At 40.1% G+C, this 19,170-nt stretch overlaps 1 protein-coding gene across 6 annotated transcripts in view; it reads left to right on the top strand.

Annotated features, from left to right (window-relative positions):
- The window catches only part of Utrn (utrophin), a 524,212-nt gene that overhangs the window by 333,147 nt on the left and 171,895 nt on the right, over positions 1-19,170 (top strand). The window contains exon 1 of one of the 6 annotated variants that reach the window (XM_021660318.2): positions 17,518-17,988. The exons of the other annotated variants lie outside the window; for them this stretch is intronic. Coding sequence (XP_021515993.1) covers positions 17,938-17,988 — 51 coding nt within the window. The 5' untranslated portion in view covers positions 17,518-17,937. Of the gene's footprint in view, positions 1-17,517; positions 17,989-19,170 lie in introns of those variants that run through there. 6 annotated transcript variants of the gene reach the window in all.

A 19,170-nucleotide genomic window follows, 5' to 3' on the forward strand; every position in this document is an offset into this window, starting at 1 on the left:
CTATTTGGTTCATTGATTTGAGCCCTCTGTAAGTGTCATCATTTCTCTGTTTAGCTTTTGTCTCAATGATCAGTTCCTTGGCGAGAGTGGGGTGTTGAAATCTTCCACTGTTAAGGTGTTCGGATTGATGTGTGATTTAAGCTTTAATGTTTCTTTGACAAATGCAGGAGCCCTTGTGTTTGGTGCATATATGTTCAGGATTATGATGTCCTCCTGGTGGATTTTTCGATTAATTTTTTTTTGTGCTTTATTTTTTTTTACATAGTTTTACTTTTTATTTTTTTTTTCTGCTTTCTTTTTTTTTTCATCAATTACACTTTATTCATTCTGCATCCCCCCATAAGCCCCTCCCTCCTCCCCTCCCATAATTTTGGTTGAACGTTTACTTTATTAGATATTAGGATGGCTACTCCAGCTTGCTTCTTGGGTCCATTTGCTTGGAAAACCTTTTTCTAGCCCTTTATTCTGAGGTAGTATCCATCTTTGTTGCAGAGGTGTGTTTCTTGAATGAAGGAGAATGTGTGCTGTTAGTATTCCCTCCACAGGACGGTGAGACTGAGTGACACTAGTCGTTTAGATCAGGAAGGTGTCCACAGGACAGTGAGAGTGGGCTCCCAGGTTTGGGAACAGGAGCCTCTAGTACCCAGAAAGTGTCCACAAGACTGTGAGAGTGGATGCCCAGGTATGGAGCCGCACCCTCAGTACAGGAAGGTATGCACTCCACAGGCAGTGACAATGAACACCCAAGGTCTGAGCTGCCAGCTGCCAGCCATGAGTACTAGGAAGGTTTTTTTCCCAGAAGGTGGGCTTGGGTGGATGGCCTAAGGCTGTAAGGTCAGAGCTGCATATCTTGAATTATAGTGAGCCTATGTTATTTATAACTGGGTGTATTTGTGGTTTGGTTGGTTATTTTTATCTTCCCAAAGAGGATGCAATCAATATCATATTACACATGTCAGAAAGCAGGGACATAAAGTGCATAAAGGCATGTATCCACACTGGCTAAAACCAGCCTATGCTTGCTGAAAGCAAATTTCTATGTAGCCATATAGAAAAGTAAGTGCTTACAAACCTCCTAACTCACATTGGAAGCTTTCCTCAACTAGTTTCAATAATCTGTCACTTATGGTCATTTAGCATTAGAGATGCAAAATAGTGTCACCCTTGATTTCAGAGCATTCCTAATCTAAACTTTGTTTTTGTAATGACAAAATAAAGTGTCTAACATGCATGGCCTCATTTCAGTTATTAAGAATCAAGAAGCAAATGAAAACATGGCATTATTTAGTTTAGTTTTACAAACTGTTAGTCATCTAGTCCTAATCCAAAGATTATGACAATTATAAATATAATTTATTTTTATTTTTGGCTATTTATTCTTAGAAGCCCAATACATATAATTTCCTTAGCAGTGTGCTATTATAGCTTTCCCTTTTTTTCTATATAACTGTATTATTTCATAATTATTAGCTTACCGGAGAAGTTGACTTTTTCCCCACCTCATTAAATAGTGATAATGAATTTAAATCCAGTTGACCCAGAATTTTCTAAAGCTCTGGGAATATGCCCATGCCAGTGATTAAGCTAGATTCCTTTTCCAAGGAATTTTAATTTTTGAAGCTGTTATAAAATTATTTTTTTCAGTCCTACCTACAATTCATATTTTTACATATTTACCAAAAGGAATCACATCTTTAAAACATGTATAGTCCTAGACCTTGCATATTACTTAGTTATAAGTTATTCTGTTTTGAGTATGTCTTTCTACATATTGGCTTCAATGTCCATTTCTTTATTTGATGTTAAAATTATTTGTTGTTGTTGCTGTCATTATCATCATCATCATTATGTATGGGTGGGTGGGTGGATATGTGTACCACAGTATGCATGGGGAGGTCAGAGTACAAATTGTAAAGTAGGGACTTTCTCCTGATGCTTGTGTTCCAGAGAAAGAACTCAGGCATGTGTATCAAGTGCCTTGTCCCACTAAGCCTTGTCACAGGGTCCTGTTTCTTTATTCTTCTTAGTCTTTCCTCAAAAAGAATAGAGAAAATGCAAACATTTAGATCAATAATGGAAATAGGGTCCACGTTGTCAGTTGCTGCTTATAAAGGTTAATGATACAGCTGCTGTCTGTCCAGGGTTCAATCCAGCAACATTCCCTAAAAAAAGAACAAAAACAAACAAACAAACAAAAAACTAATGGAGAAAAAAAAAACTTTGTTGGTGATGTGAATTAGACTTGCCTCTGGCAATGGCAGACAGTGGGAACCTGGAATAGAGCTGGCCCGTAGTGATGGGAAAAAACCAACAACTCTTTAAAGAAATTTATGTCAAAATGGTATTCAGTGGCCCATCTCATTAAATCAACACATCTGTATTGAGAATGTTCTTTAGCACACACTCCAGGGGCTCATTTTTCTCATTTTCTGAACTTGGAAACTCCTTATTTATCTCCAGCATGGGTCAATAAACAGGTTCATATTTCCTCATTAGAAGTGAGGAAAGTGACCTTGAGTCTACTGTTGTATTTCACCTCTACCCAGCACTGTCAGACATTTGCCTCCTCCACATGGTGAAGGAGCTTAGTGGTAGTGCCATGCTACCTTGTTTGCCTTGAGGGGTGATTGGAACCTCTGTTCTTCCCACATTTTCATACTTTATTGATTCATGTGATATGCTTGCTCCCTTAGAGTGTGATCGATTTCCTGTGTGTGTGTGTGTGTGTGTGTGTGTGTGTGTGTGTGTGTGTGTGTTTTGGTTAATTTTCTTCCTTTTGTGTCTCAGCTCATTGAGACATTGCTGGGTCCCCCTTGCTGTCTGCTGTTTGAACAGAGAAGTGACTGAAAATCCTAAGTCAGAGGAATTTCCGTTTCCCCATTTTAGTTTTGTTTTTTAAGGAAGCTGCTCCAAAATACACCGTATTAACCAGATACAAGCCTCATGCTCTCTCTTGAGGCCCTTTCTCTCTTAACTATCACAATGCTCCTTTATCCTCTGCCATAATAACCATACAGAAGTATTATTTTTTTTCTAAATAAAGAAAACTTCTCACACGCAAAGATTCAAATTGGGAAAACAAATATACCAGAGGGTGATTTTTAATTTGACAAAAGATTTTCTACATGACAAAGAAGTCCCTTAAAGATTACTTTTACATAGACAATTCTCTTAGGGTGCTGAAAGTCACATTAAACAGTTGTGAACTTTTAAAGGCTACTAAAACAGGCTCACACCTGTTCCTAATATTGTACATAAATGGTGAATATTTCAAGTGTGTCCCAATGTGATGTGTAAATGATACAGGTTTGTGAATTACCCTTTTGTGCCAGTGTTAGAGAAATGTGCAAGGTGGCTGGTCTAGTTTGCGTCTCTGTTGTGAGAAAACATTGAGTTGATTAAAAGAAACTTGTGGCATGAGATGGGGTGTGGTTAGGTCATTTCATCTTACACTTCCATGACACTGTCCATCATCTAGGGACACTGAAGTGGGAAGGAACCTCAAGGAAGAAATCTGGAATTATTGAGCGGAATGAAGCAGGGACATCGCTACTTACTGTCTCGATTCCTCTGGCTTTCTCAGCTGCCTTTCTTAGGTGGCCTAGGCCCACCCACAGTGTTCTAGACTATCATGCCCAATTTAAGGAAGTTTTAAGTACTCTGATATATTTAACTGGATTCTTAAAGCCTGTGGAATTTATAGTAGCCATTACCTGATATATGAATCTGTTCTTTATGAAATCTTGCAGTGAATAGTTTTTCATATACTTTCGTAGTTCAAATGTAAACTCACACAAAAAATTACTGTATATATATCCATGTTATATATATATATATATAGTAATTGCCTAAAAATGAGATGGTATATATTTCAGCTATTCAGTGTACATAGAGCATACTGCTTGTTTGCGGCACTTGGCATGTGACACACTGGTCTACTGATTCCCCTCGGCTGTTTTGCTATATCTCAGCACGGCTATAGGCAGATTTGTGTGTTATGGAATATTCACTGTGTAGGTAAATGATTAGAACAGAGACAGGTTTAATTTTCTTCAAAGTTGTATTCAGGGTGTTGCCTGGAGATTTGCCATGTTGATATCAACTCATCTTTGTTTCCCTTGTCCCCTTCTGTATTGTAAGTCCTCACCTCCAACTCTCCATCCTGAACCTTCCATCCTTGTCATAGGGGAAACATACCAACCCACTCATCATTTCTCAATTAGACTCAGTCCTCATTTGGTTAAAACACTGACCAGGAACAGGATGGAGAGACCCCATGGGAAACATTTGTAACTTTGTGATAAACTTTTTTTCTCCTAATGTTAAAATTTAACTTTGTAGTATTTACTCAGCTGTCAGCCAATTGACAAATCTACCTTATTTCATGAGGGGGCAGCACTTTCTTTTAAATTAAAAATATGACTTTAAAAATACAGTTCAATTAGGCTTCTCTGACATAAACTCAAATCCGAGTGGATCATAGCAGACTGACAGTCTCTTTCTTGGGTGAAATTTGTGAGTAAGAATCCTTAGCAACCTTAGTATAACTTGACATCCCCCTTTGAAAAGGCAAAGCCAACCTCTAGAATTTTTTTGTTTGAGACTTGAACTAGTTGATTAATATGTAATCTCATAAATGTTTTACTCAACCATGTGTGTGTAATGTTAATATTCTAATTGTTTTTCTCTTGGAAAAAAGTTACTTGGTTATCTTTTAGCATTCTACAGCCCACTTGAGGGACAGATAAATATAACTTTTTTCTTCTTTTCCCAAGGAACTTGACTCAGCTTATTGTTAGAGAGAAGGTAGAAGCAAATAGATAAAATAACCTGGCAACCAAATCAGGCTCCATATGAACCAATAGGGGACAGTAGCACAGTGGAGAAGATGGACTCCAGTAAGCAGCAGCAGAGAGAAAGTTAGAGGGTGAAGCTTTGTGCAGAGGGTGGGAATTGACTTGGACCTCACAAGTGGATAAAGTTAGAATAGACAGGAAACATTGGGAAGCTGTCATTTAAGAGAAGAGAATCCTACCAATGGAGAAAAGGGTAGAATGTATATATTAGGGAAAGTTTCGAAGACTGCACAGTTGAGGGTGTTGGGAAGAAACTGTGTCTGGCTGTGCAGAAGCTCAAATACCGGCTTCCAATCCTGCCCTTTTCCCCTTCCTTTGCAGAGCTTTGGGCATCCCTTGTGCAGGCTGGTGAAGGCCTCTGTCATCAAGTTATATCCTCAGTCCAAGCCATCTTTTCTAGTTAAAGAGCCACTAGCTGCATGTATTTCTCTATCTAACACTGAAATTTAAGTTAAGCAGAAGTTTAGTTCCTTCACCACAATAGCCATCTTTCAAGGGATCAGTGGCTATAGAACTTGCTGTGGAAATACCAATAGTCTAGAATGTTTCACATCATAGCAAGTCCTATTGGACAGCACAGTGTCCAGTTTCAATAGTTTTAGGTTTGGGTATGGAGAACTGTCCATTGGGGAGCTGGTTGAATTTTAATGCTATGAGCAAAGAGCAAGCTCCCCATCCTCTCCCTCGTCATCCTCTGCCTTTGTTCTCACCTTCCTCTCCATTCCTTCTCATTTTCCTTATCTTTCTATTATTAATTGCCATTCTGTTGTCCAAAGACCAAAACACAGTTTTCCAGTTCATTTAATTTTGTATATTTTTTTCTTAAAAAAATATTATGGTTAATTTACGTTCTAAGTTCACCACTCACATGCTAGTTTTATATTCAAGGAAACAGAAGATCATGGGGAAGAAGTAACTTTTTTTTTCATTAAAGTAGCCTTTGAGGAGAATTTCATTTAGTTTATCATGATGGTCAGGTATAGAAAATTATTTGAGGCTTTCGCTTGGGGCAGGAATGTTGCTATAAAGTGATCCTGTTAGGAGGTGAGAGAGAACGGAAAGAAATGATGCTGTCAAACATTAAAACAGGCTGACAAGATGGATGACTAAGAGGCTGATGAACTGAAAGAGACCACTTGCTCACTTCCCAGCATCTGTGTCAGATGGCTCAAAACTGCCCATAACTCCAGCTCTGTGGGGATTCTGCATTCATGTGCACAAATCCTTACACACACACACACACACACCCCACAATAAAATATTTAAAATTTAAGGGTATTTGTAGTGATAGTTTTGATTGTTTTAATCCCTGGTGTGGGATAGGCTGTTGCTTTGTAGCAGGTGATTATGATTTGCCTTGTGTACTACAGGGACATGGTCTCTACCAGCTGCAGATAGTTTAATTCTGGGGAGTCTGGAGAGGATATAAATGGGAGAGCCTCAAGGGGATTTATGGTGGCTGATAGTCTTGCTGCTGCTGCTGCTGCTGCTGCTGCTGCTGCTGCTGCTGCTGCTGCTGCTGCTGCTGCTGCTGCTGCTGCTGCTGCTGCTGCTGCTGCTGCATTTGCTATTACTAGATTGCTGGTTTGCTAGGCTGCTGGATATTCTGATCAAGAAGATTGGACTTGCCTCTAGGAACTCTACATACCTAATCAGAAGGAAGTAGCTTATAGAGGTCTCCGCCTTTTTCCCCTCTAACCTTCTGTCTCTCCTAGTGTTTGGGTATTGGAAGGGGTTGGGTGGAGAAGGGTGGTAGATTAAAGAACCCAATAAGATAGATTTAAAAAATGCCAACAGATATTTTGATTCTTGTTTGAATGTAGGTGTTCTGTTTGACCATTTCAAGCTGTTTTAAAGTTTTGGAATGTATTTCTAGATAATATAGAGATAGTAAGTATGTATGATATTGATTTAGTAATCCAGTCAGTCTCTTGCTTGTCTGCTAGGGTTGAGAGCCTACGAATCTCTAGAGGACACATCAGCAAAGAAACTGTGTTGTTATTTTAGGAATATCTTTACTGCTGTGATAAATATTTTATTACTTAATATTGTTTTTTAATAATTTGTAATCAGTAATAAACTTTTATGTAATCTGTTTATTTTTAAATTTTTTCCAATAATAGTTACTCCTACTAAATTGTAAGCACTGTGGTAAAAATGTGCAGAGAGAGATATTGAAAGTATGACATGCTTGGCTTCTCAAAATAAGAGTTTCTATAAATATCCTAAAAAAGTATGAAAACTTAAGAGAACCCTGGTTCCTTCAACACCCAGTGTAGTCACTCCTAGTGTTGCATGGTATTGTAGGAACGTTTTGGTTATCCTGTAACTAAATCTATTCAACTTTAAATGATTTTTTTTTTGTTTCCACTAATGAGAAGTTATATGATCCCAGTGAACGACTTCTGTGATAAAAGTGTTTGCTCAAGTGTCACAGGGACACTCTACACACAAAAATCAAGGCCCAGGCAAAGGCTGCAGGCTTATATAAACAGATTAGTGTCTGAAATAAAATGACTGAATATTATACTTTTTTATTGATCTCATGAGAGATAATGTATCTTAGGGCTGGGATGAAATAATACAAATGAGGTATCTCCGTCAAATATAACTTCAGCTTCAGTGTCTCATAATAACTAAGTTTCCTGGTCACTTTTCCAGCTGTCCTAGTAGAAGCCTGTGACCCTGCGATTATAGTAAGCAAGTTATCGCCTAAGTCAGTGGATCTCAGCCTGTGGCTTGCGAACCATTTGATGGTTACATATCAGATATTTATATTACTATTTATAACAGTAGCAAAATTGCAGTTATGAATTAGCAACAAAAAATAATTTTATGTTTGAGGCTCACCACAACATGAGGAACTGTATTAAAGGGTCGCAGCATTAAAAGGTGGAAAACTACTGGTCTAAGTGCTGATGTTCTTATCATCTTAATCTGTTGTCCTGTGTGTAGAGAGTATGTTGTGTTCACTGTAAGGCAAGCAAGAGTGGAGACACCACAGCTGAAGAGGAGCAGCTGGTGGCTTGGGAAATGGGAATAAGTTTGGAGAGCATGATGTAACTGCAGTGAAGTAAATAAAGAACTATTTCTCACAGTATATTTTTCACAGTCACATTTAGATTGCACTCAAGTTTTCTAAATTGGTTTTATACTTTTCAGTATTATATAGTTTTTGTAGCATCCTTGATAATGTGAATGGAATCTGCCGAGTAATAGTAGACTGTATCAATGGTTGCATACTTGGGTTTTGTATCTTAAGATTCAGGTAAATCTAGTGATCAATATGAGTGTTCTAACTTTGCTAAAAGCTGCAGCATAAATTAAACAATGACACTTCAAGTTTATTGCTACTTATATTGGCACCCTAAAATAATAGTCTTAAAAGGTTTTGCACAGTAGCAACATTACATGACCTTCCATAATTATGGTTTTTAATTGAAAGTGGATGAATACTAGATTCAGTGTGTTATTTTTAAAAGGCTGTTTACTTTAAAACAGTCATATTCTAATTATAAAGTTAAAACATTGTCCTGATCAAATTCTTGATGTAAACCATTCCTTCAACCCCTTGCTCTGGAAGTTTCTTATGTAGAGGCAGAAGTGACAAATACACTACCCTCTCTAGCTCCAGTATGACATCAGATGGCTGCTGACTATGTCGTAGTACATTTCTTTCAGTGCTTTTGTTAATAGTAGTCTTCATAGCACATCAAAGGCCCTGCTGCCTCACAAGACAAGCACGGTTCATGATATTTTCTTTTTACTAAGATAACTTTGATCATAAATGACACTGCTGTTTTCAGGTAACCTGCTTTTGAGGGGACTGGCAGACCTTGGCTCTTCCTTCTTTGCAAACTTGGACTACGAGGAGAGTGAGCGGTCCTGGAGTGGTGAAGTGATGCCTCAGTGGAGCATATCACCTCCCCTCACCCAGACACAATGATACTATACATAACACATAGTATATCATATTAAATGGTAATGAAGTACTGGTCTCCTTGAAAAGAGCAACTAGAAAGATATAGTGCCTACTTAGACACAGTTATTATTTAAATAAGCAGGAGTTGCTGGTTACAGAATAACTTTTCAGAACAAAAGGGCTTTGTTCTCATGTCCTTTAGAAAAGTTTACCATTTGCTAACCCTGTTCAGCTGAGGCCCATTTTATTGAGGGCTAATTTCTTAGAACAGTGGACCATCTGGCAGTTTAAAACTTCAGAGACTTTCAGGGACAGAAAAATGATTGTGTGTGGGGTCACTAACTGTCAAATATAATGATGCCACCATTTGTGGGATAGATATCTACCTGAAAAGATAAATACATTTTACTTGGAAATTTTCTAGTGGACTTCATTTTATGTGAAAAGTGTAATACATGATATAGTAAAAAAAATTCAATTTAAGCAGGAGAGATTTAAAATAAATCTCATCTATCAGTTTTCATCTATACATTTTTCTCTGAGTGATACCCAATAAAGATCATTTCAGAATTGCCATAGATTATTCCAACACAAAGCTTTATCACCTCCCTGTTGGGGCCATACATATGTGTATGTGTATGTATATGTGTATTAGATACTTATTTATTTGAGCTAGCATCATCTACTTTTCTATAGCCTCTTACTATGTGAATCTGCCATCATTTCTTTACTCATTTCCTGTTGATAGACATTTAGATAGTTTTCAGCTTTCAGTGGTGTTAAATAGGGCTTATTGAGCATTCTTAGGCACATGTTTGTGAATTCCTGTGAAAAGGATTTCTATGTTAAAGGTCATAAGTATTTAAAATTATCCTTTGCATCCAGATTCAAGCAATCTTCAGGAAATGGGATGGTTTAGCCTACCTCTACCAGGCATAGGAATTCTTGCCTCTCTAATCAGCCCATGATTTTCTAATGAGTTGCATCACCCACGGCCTGGATTCCCTGCTTGTGGTCAGTGGAAGAAACAAAGACATAATGCAAAGCTCAATGCCCAGAGCACCCATAGAAAACAGTGAGGTAAAGACACAATGTGTCAATCAGAGGGTGGGTGGGCTACGGATAAAGCAAAAAAGAAAATTATTGTGTGTGTCTTTTTGGGGCGCCATGTTTGTGCTTTCTGTGGAAAATTACAGACGGAATATGGCTGCTGTGAGTGAAGGATACCGCGCTCAGGAATTTGAAATAGACCTGGGGGATCTTTACAAAGATCCCAGGTCCTTGTGGAGCTCCTATCCTGGAGTTTGATGTGGAAAGGATAGGAGCTCCACAAGGACCAAACGTATCTGGGCACAGGGTCTTTTTCTGAGATGGACACTCAACCAAAGTCCATGAGAGGATAAAACTTAGAACCTCTGCTCGGATGTGACCCGTGATAGCTCAGTAATCAATTGGTTTCCCATAGTAAGGGGAACAAGGACTATTTCTGACAGGAACTCAATGACTGGCTCTTTGACCTCCCCACCTCCCAAGGGAGGAGCAGTACTGTTAGGCCACAGAGGAGGACTTTGCAGCCAGTCTTGAAAATACCTGACAAAAGGGAGTCATATGAAAGGGGAGGAGGTCCTCCCCTATTAGTGGACTTGGAAAGGGGCAGGGAGGAGATGAGGGAGGGAATGAGGAATACAGCTGGGATACAGAATAACAAAATGTAACTAATGAGAAAAATAAAATTATGGAAAAAAAAAAAAAAGAAAGTTCCAGGTTAGCCAGAGCTATATAGTGAAACCCTATCTCAATAAGTAGAAAAGTAAATAAATGAATGGGGCATGTGTTTGGATTAAAAAAACAAAAAAAACAAAAAAAAAACAAAGATCCCAGGAAGTTCTAAAGCAGGGAGGTAGTAGGAAAGCAGTAAGTCAGCTATGATTCTGTCAGCTAGGAGCTCCTACAGCAGACATTGAGCTGATCTCCTCGGGGTTTGTCTGACCTTTTTCTGTATTCGCTGTGTGTTCGGTTCCTTAAGTATATGTTCAGAGAGGAACCCTCCTCCACTGCTGGTGGGAATGTAAACTGGTACAACCACTCTGGAAAGCTATCTGGCGCTTTCTAAGACAAATAGGAATAGTGATTCCTCAAGACCCAGCTATACCACTGCTAGGTATATACCCAAACTTTGCTCAAGTACACAAAAGGGACACTTGCTCAACCATGTTTATAACAGCTCTATTTGTAATAGCCAGAACCTGGAAACAACCCAGATGTCCATCAACGGAGGAATGGGTACAGAAATTGTGGTATTTTTAAACAATGGAATACTACTCAGCAATCAAAAAGGAGGAATCATGAAATTTGCAGGCAAATGGTGGGATCTAGTAAAGATCATTCTGAGTGAAATATCCCAGAAGGAGAAAGACAAACATGGGATATACTCACTTATATAGACCTATAAGATATGATAAACATAATGAAATCTATACACCTAAAAAAGATAATCAATAGAGCGGACATGGGGTAAGATGGTCAATCCTCGTTTAGAAAGACAGATGGGATGTGCATTGAACGTATGACAGGAGTCTACTGAGCGCATCTGAAAGACTCTAACTAGCAGTGTTTTCAAAGCAAAGACTCATGACCAAACCTTTGGCAGAGTACAGGGAATCATATGAAAGAAGGGGGAGTTAGTCTGATGGGGAAAGGATAGGAGCTCCACAAGGACCAAATATATCTGGGCACAGGGTCTTTTCTGAGACTGACATTCAACCAAGGACCATGTATGGATATAACCTAGAACCTCCACTCAGATGTAGCCTGTGGTAGCTCAGTAACCAATTGGTTTCCCTAAGTGAGGGGAACAAGGACTATTTCTAACAGGAACTCAATGACTGGCTCTTTGGTCTCCCCACCCCCGAAGGGAGGAGCAGTCCTGTTAGGCCACAGAGGAGGGCTTTGCAGCCAGTCCTGAAGATACCTGATAAAACAGGATCAGATGAATGGGGAGAAGGTCCCCCCTATCAGTGGACTTGGAAAGGGGCACGGTGGAGATGAGGGAGGGAGGGAGGGACTGGGAGGGAATGAGGGATCGGGACACGGCTGGGATACAGAGTTAATAAAATGTAACTGATAAAAAAATAATAATAAAATAAAAAAAAAAAACTAAAAAAAAAAAAAGTATATGTTCAGAGTGCCGGAAAAATGCCCTTCTAAGACAAGCACCTGGTGTTGTGAGCGAAAACTCCATGTGTAATTCTGACACTTTCATTGCTACTAGTTAAGATTTTGTTTTAAATTTTGGCTTTTATTTCCTAAACCTGGGCAGTCCCACAAAGCTAGCAAACAAAACTTTATTTTTTTTATTTTTTTATTTTTTGTTAGGATACTTCTTTTTTTTTTTTTCAATGCAGTTTATTCAGGAACCTTGAACAATCATCTGACCCTGGGGAAAGCCAGCCCACAGCTTAAATAGCCTCTGGGTAGCCAACCCAGGCGTGCCACGGGGCAATGCAGATAGGTCCACATACATGGAAGCAAGCCAGATCCTCAGCCTTAGCCAAATGTGGAATTGTTCGTGACAGAGAGCACTCACCATCGGGAAGGTGGAAGGCGGAAACCAGCTCCATCTTTAAGGCATAGCATTCCGCAGCTCTCTACAGTTCCCCCTTTTTGTTTTAGACACATCAGGCAAGAGTAGAGGTCTGATCTCTGATATTAGAAATAAATTGGGACTTTGTACCGATGTTCATTTAGGTGTCATCCACCCAAAGAGCATCAGACCCGTCCGATACCTTTTTCTCAGAGGCGGGACCTGGGGCATCAACCCGCATGCAACCAGACATGCTCTTCTCTGGGTCCAAAGCGGCTGACCCTGAGTGCAGAGCGTATCATTTTAGCTTTATTAAACATTTAGAAAAACTTCCAGAACCTTCTTCCTAAAGCTCCATGTCACAAGGCCACATCTCCTCTGTGCTCGCACTGTCAGTAGATGTCTGAACACCGAGGCCTGGCTGCCTGGGGCCAGGTCACTCTTGCCTGATGCTGCATTGTTTTCAGGAAGGATATAGTTTGGGGACACTAACTTGTCTTGGCATTATTTTGAGTCACCCAATAAACTGCGCTCTGAATCCTTAAACATTAAGAGGGTTGTGGAAAGCTGACCACTACACCTGGCTGGCTAATTCAGAATCGGATCAGCTGGGTTGCCTGTCCCTCAACCCCTTCCCCACCCACCTGCTCTCCTGAGGGTAGGGGGAAAGCTCTTTGTGCCTTTTCACATCACTGTTAAAATCTTCTGGCCATGTACCATGGGAATAAATAAAGTATGAAATTCTTTTCTTATGACTAGTATTTTTTAAAAATTTCCCAACACCCACCCCTAATATCATCAAAATAGGTATGACACTTATTAAAGGTGCATGTTATAAATAAGACCTTGTGTACAGTCTTATGTTTGGGGCTTCCTGGAATGAAAGCGGGTTTTACCCTTTTCATCAGGGGGCTCCGGCCTCCATCTCTTGGTTGACCTTTCTGCCCTTTGGGGCTGTATATTACCTTAAATAGCTTGCATCTGGCAGGCTACACTGCTGGCCCATATGAACTGGAGCGCTGTAATGGATTGGGTAGCATTTCCTAATGGAACCATAGTGGTAGGAGACAATGAGTAGGCATCTCCCATCATGATTACTGACTTGGGGCCCTTTTTTTTTTTTTTTTTTGAGTTCTGACCTCCAAGTTAGCAGTTTTTTTGAACAGGAAAAATGAGGTTATTTGCTTCACGAGAAGTAAAGAGAGTCTTTCCTTGAGTCAGAATGGGCTTAAGGAGGCAAAGCATTCTTGTCCATGCCCGAAGCTGTTCATTTTGGTAATGAGTGAGTCAGCTACCATATACAGATTTATCTGTGGTCACCTTTTGACCTCCATATGCTTTGCTTTACAGGCTCCTAAAATGTCTTTATTTCCTTTGTGTCTTTTGTAATGGCCACTATCAGGAGAAATCTGTTAGGTTTTATGCAGAAACATACTTTATCATTACATTTTTAAAAACGTGAACTAGGTATTTAGAGGGAAGGAAAGCTTAAGATTCACTGTAGGGGAAATATCATTTTTGTTCCCTGAGAAAGCTCCTCTTTACGTTAACCCTAGATAATTTCTTGTCTCTTTCATTAGAGTACAAAGAAGTTATCTTTTAGCAAGTTATAGGTAACACAGTTTTAAAATATGGAATGTTTCTTAGCCTAGTCTTTGGAAGTTCATGCAAAAGCCATACAGATCTTTTCATCTTGACATTGGAATGTGGTTTAAATTGGGTAATTTGGATTTGGTTTTTATAGCTTGGATTTTCCTGTGTTTCTCCATGGTCTAGAGCCTTCCTTTACTTTCTTGTGGGACTGTGTGCCTCTGTCTGAGACATGACTTATTTAGCTAAAGATTGCTGTGGTACTCAGGTTGATCTGTGATTGGGACCAGGAGTGTTGAATGTTTTCCCACTCTTGAGGATTAGTGAGCAATTTATTTGCACACCAGTTTAAACTGAGAAAATGTCAACTGCTTCAAATTCCACCATCCAATTTGTTGTCTCTCTGGTGGCTTTTTAATTTCACTAGAGGCTTCTATAGGACTTATAGGATTTACAGAAGATAATGTATCAAAGAAAAGCTTGCTGTAAAAAAGGGGGGTATGTATCACAAAGGCAGTATTTCATGACCTGAATTTAAACAGAAAATGTCGTTACCAATACATAGGAAGCAACTCACTACATCTAGATTTTAGAAGTCTTACTTTAAGGTCTTCTTTCCAAGCTCTAATTTACAGGCTGGAGAGGTAGCTGCATGGTTGAGCACTTACCTAGCATAGTTAAGGCCCTGGATTTGCTGGTCTAGCACCAAATAAATGAACAAGCAAACATAACATTTCAGGTGTACTGTGATTAGAGCATGTAATTAAACTAAAAAATTCAAAGATTTCTACTAGAGGGATGGCCTGGACATTAAGTGTTCATATTGCTCTTCCAGGGACTCGTGTTTAGTTCCCAGCATTGAGGTCAGGTGGCTCACAACCTGTTGTAATCCCAGCAGGCAGATTCACTGCTTTCAACTAGGCTTTTTGGCACCTGCACGCTCATGCACATACCTGCACATAGGCGTATAATTAAAAATAAAATGAAGAAAAATCTTAAGAAGAAGAATTTAAGGTCTTATCTGTGATTCCACTTCCTTTTGAGTGGTTAGTTTGAATATAGATTCCCCTGGTTTGTACTCATAACCTTTGTCCGCTTTGCCTTCATAACTAGGTTTACCCACAACTTTGATAGTTTTTGACCAATGTAAAGAGAGCTCTATCTCAGTATACCCTGTCTTTGCTGGCAGAGGGTGGCACTTCATAGAATGGGCATTCGTCCAGAAGCAGTAGGTTTGGGATATTCTACTGTAAAGCTGATAGGACAGCTCCCCCTCCCCCCACACATACTTCCCCAACATGTGCTGAATACAACACATAAAAATGTTGTATTCAGGATATCTGAGGCACTTGTAGATTATACAGGATATCTGAGGCACTGCTAACAGCATTGTGTTCTTTGGCTTGGTATAAAAACCTTTCAAACGTAAGAGCCTGCTTCTGCTGTCCCATTGTCTGTTGCTCGGTAGAGCCTTTGCAGCTCCCTCTTAAGCTATGTGCATGGGGAGCGTCGTGTTTGCACATGTCAGCTCATGTCCTGCAGCACTCTGGGTGGTAGCTGGAAGTTTGCCCAGCTGAGAGAGATTGTTCCTTTTTTTTTTTCTTTCTTTCTCTCATTTATTTATTTATTTTTGTGTGTGGTAGTGGTGGTGTTGACAGTGTTGGTCGTTTCTTTTGTCTTGAATTTATGTAAAAAGTTTATTTGCTGCTGTTCAAAGATCTCAGCATGTGGCCTGAGCCCTGGCAGACCTGGTTTCAGGGCTAAACCAGTTCCTGAGAATGAGTCTGCTAGGTTTCCGAATGTTGGTGCTCTGCTCTTATCAGGTTTGTTTTGTGCCACGTTATAGATTGATTCACTTTTTTCTTCTCTTCTTCTTCTTTTTTTTTTTTTCTGAATAACGGTTAGAAAGAGTGGAGAGTTTCTGAAATCAAGACTATGTATTTATCCTTCTGAACCTGGTGCATTGGAAATCCCATAAAGCCATTTTGCCCCTGGGGGGACATGTAGATTTTTATGAATAAATAGTGAAAATATTTTAAAGGCTTGTTAAATTTTGTATAAACAGACATATGTAAAACACATGCTATCAAAATACTGATGTGAAAATAAGTTGGAAGAAAAATGGCTTGCAAATCAGAAACGTAACAGGGATAGCTGCTCACGCCCGGTGGGTTCTTGCTCTTCTATGTGAAAAGGAATCTTTCTTCATAGGTTTAAGTGGGTGCTAACAGCTTAGATACTCAAGATGGTTAAGTAGTTATGTGGGTAAGGATACTCTGATTTTTGTGTCTTACTTTTGCTGTTGACTTGATGTAAAAAGTAAACTTCATTATATTAACATCATTCTGTTTGTGGTGTGTCACCATTAAGACACTGACTATTTATGGTAAAATCCTCCACATGGCTAGAGAAAGATGCTTCCAATGGACATTCCTGCCATTCTTAGCTTTTATTGCTATGCTAAATAGTTATGTAAAGCCAAAAAAGCAAAATGCTAGCATGGCTGTGATCAGTACAAAGAAAGGTATGGTCTGTTTTGAACTTTTCCCTCTAATGTCATCACACCTGAAACTGTGCTTCTTGAGTGACACCACAGTAGAGAGTAAGTTCAGTGTCACTGGTGGTCAAAATTAGAATATTTTCTCTCGTTTTGTGCCAGTATCAAATTCTCCCTATGAAAACAGACTGAGTGACTTTTTAATAGGATCAAAGAACTTTAAAAAGTATTTCCCTCATCATTCTGCCTTTACAGCCCCTTTTTATTTCCTTTGCACAAATAATGGAATTAATCAAGCCTGTTTTCTTTTGTGGCTTGTATTCTGTGGCACACCCACTCCCTTTTCTTTTCATGGGTGGGCTCCCAAGGGGAATATGGATCCTGGGGTCTATTCAAGACTGAGACAATGTAAAGGATACTGTACTGAAGTTTGGGGCAGGGAGGCCTCCAGGAAGTGGGAGTAAGCTTCAGTCAAGCTGGGTGAGGGGTGGGGGAAAGGGAGGATGCTGATTAAAATAATAAACAAGGGCTGAGGAGAGTCGATTGCCACAGTGCTGTCAGATCAGGTCTGGGAGTCGCTGGAGCTGCTTCAGTCTCCCTCTCAGCAGCTGCACACCCTGCCCTGTGGAGGCATCATGGGATTTATCGGAGGACCTTTCCCCCGCTCCGGACTCAAGCAAAGCAACTTTTAAAACTTTATCTTAGCTCAGCGGCACTGACAGCTCATCCCTTAGGCTGAGCTGAAGTGGGGAAGGAGTGAAACTAGCTTTGCTGGTCACCATAGCAACTGTGCTGCTGTTGTCTGGGATAGTGGGAACTGTGGTCTCCTGTCTCAGGTTTTTTTTGGGGTTTCTTCAGCTAGAAACACATTCCTGCTTATTGAAACTCTACATAAGTCGTGCTGTTTGAAAACTGGCTCTTTACCCAGGTTTTTTTTTTTTTTTTTTTTTTCTTTTTGAAGGCAGTCTGAATGGAGGAAGTTGGTAATGCTTGGCTTTTTTCCCCTCCCTTTTCTCTTGCAAGTTTTCAGGCTATAGCTTTTTCCCCCCTTCCTTTCTGCTGTGTGTAATTGAGACCAAACTCTAAGCCTGGGCTCAAGAGAGAGCAGTGGTGGCCTGCAGGTCATTAGTGAGGCAAACAGAAAGAGATCCCGGCTTCCCAGGGCAAAAGGGAGACCATGCCAGCCTCGTGGAACACAGCTACGAGAAAGCACAGAAACAGGTCTCTGCCTGCTGAGCTCCGAAGTCCGTGAAAAAAAGAAAAAGGAAAAAAAAAAAAACAACCCCCAAAACAGACCCAAGGTGGGGTGGCTAAAATGTCCCAGCTCAAGCTGCCGATGCTCAAGGGCCGCCGCTCAAGGGCAAGGATTGTGAAGGATTTTACACAGGAATTGAAAGTATAGCTAGAAAAGACACGGGTTTTAGAAGTTGGACGCTGTTGTCTGAAGGAAGTTTGCCAGGAAGATGTAGGCTTCAAGGGCTCCCGGACGATGATTGGTCTGAACTTCGGCTTACGAGAATTGTTGACAAAATTTGAAAAGGTATGCAGAAAGCAAACTTCATGGACGCACTATTCCTTCCTCTGTTTCTGCTCTCTTCTTTCTTCTTCTTCATCTTACCCCTTCCCCTCCTCCTTGGTTGTTTACTATAACCTCTAAAGTATTTATTTAGTTGTTTTTTTTTTGTTTTTTTTTTTAATTTGATAGCTTCTTTGACATTGTGTTTAGGGAGCACAATTCTTTCCCTTGGTCAGGAAGATTTCTCAGGCTTGTCAGCTTTAACATTTCACATCAGAAGGGATGGCTTATATTCAAGTCAGCTGGTAACTTAATTGCAATTTATTTGGGGGAGAAAACAAAACAATAGCCAAACCCAGCAACAAACACCGGGTTTGGGTGCCAAAGGCTGACTTCATCAAGCGTGTGTTCTGTTTTCCATGCCCCTCAGGTCTGTTTATCTCTCAGGCTGCTGCCGCTGAGACCGCCCCTGCAGCCCTGTCTGAGGACCCTGTCCTGAGCCCCAGAAGCTGGCCCTGTAGTAACGTGGCACATCTGCTGTTAGGCTTTTCCTTCCAACTATTTTAAAAGTGGAGAGGATTTAAGGCTTGGATTTGTAATTGGGCATTTGGCACCCTCTCACCCCCCAAGGCTCCTGGCACACCCAAGGGTGGAACATAGCCTGCAAAAAGCTATCTCCTTACTTTCAGAATTAAACAAAGCAGAAACCTCTCCATGCTAGTTAGTGGCTTCCTGAGTGCCAGCCCTGTTCCAGTCTCTGCTCCTTAAAGGAACGGGGAGAAAAAGAAAAGAAAGAGGCAGGGTCCTTGATTCCTACAAGCGCAGATGAACTGTTTATCAACTGTTAAATATGAGCTCTGGTTTTCCCCACTGTTCACTTAAAGTACAAATATAAGCATATTGAATCATTCAAAGAATAATAGGCTTTTTTTAGGAATCACAACTGCCAGAGGAAAAAGATGTAAAAGTGATACACTTAAAAAGGTGATAGACTTTTCCTGAACAATTGCAGCCATCCTGGCCTCCCAACAGTGGAACAGCATGTCAGAAGTATGTACAGAAGGAAGAAGTTAGTCCCTCCTTGTAGGGTGCTCCCAGTCCCTCCATACACCCAACTTTAGTAGTGGGCCGTTGCTTGTAACATGGAGCAGACCTTGACCTCTTGCTTTCATAGTTTGCTAAGCACCTAATTCCAGAGAATAGGGG

The sequence above is a fragment of the Meriones unguiculatus genome, chromosome 3 (genome assembly GCF_030254825.1).
Source record: "Meriones unguiculatus strain TT.TT164.6M chromosome 3, Bangor_MerUng_6.1, whole genome shotgun sequence".
In the NCBI taxonomy this organism is placed as follows: Eukaryota; Metazoa; Chordata; class Mammalia; order Rodentia; family Muridae; genus Meriones; species Meriones unguiculatus.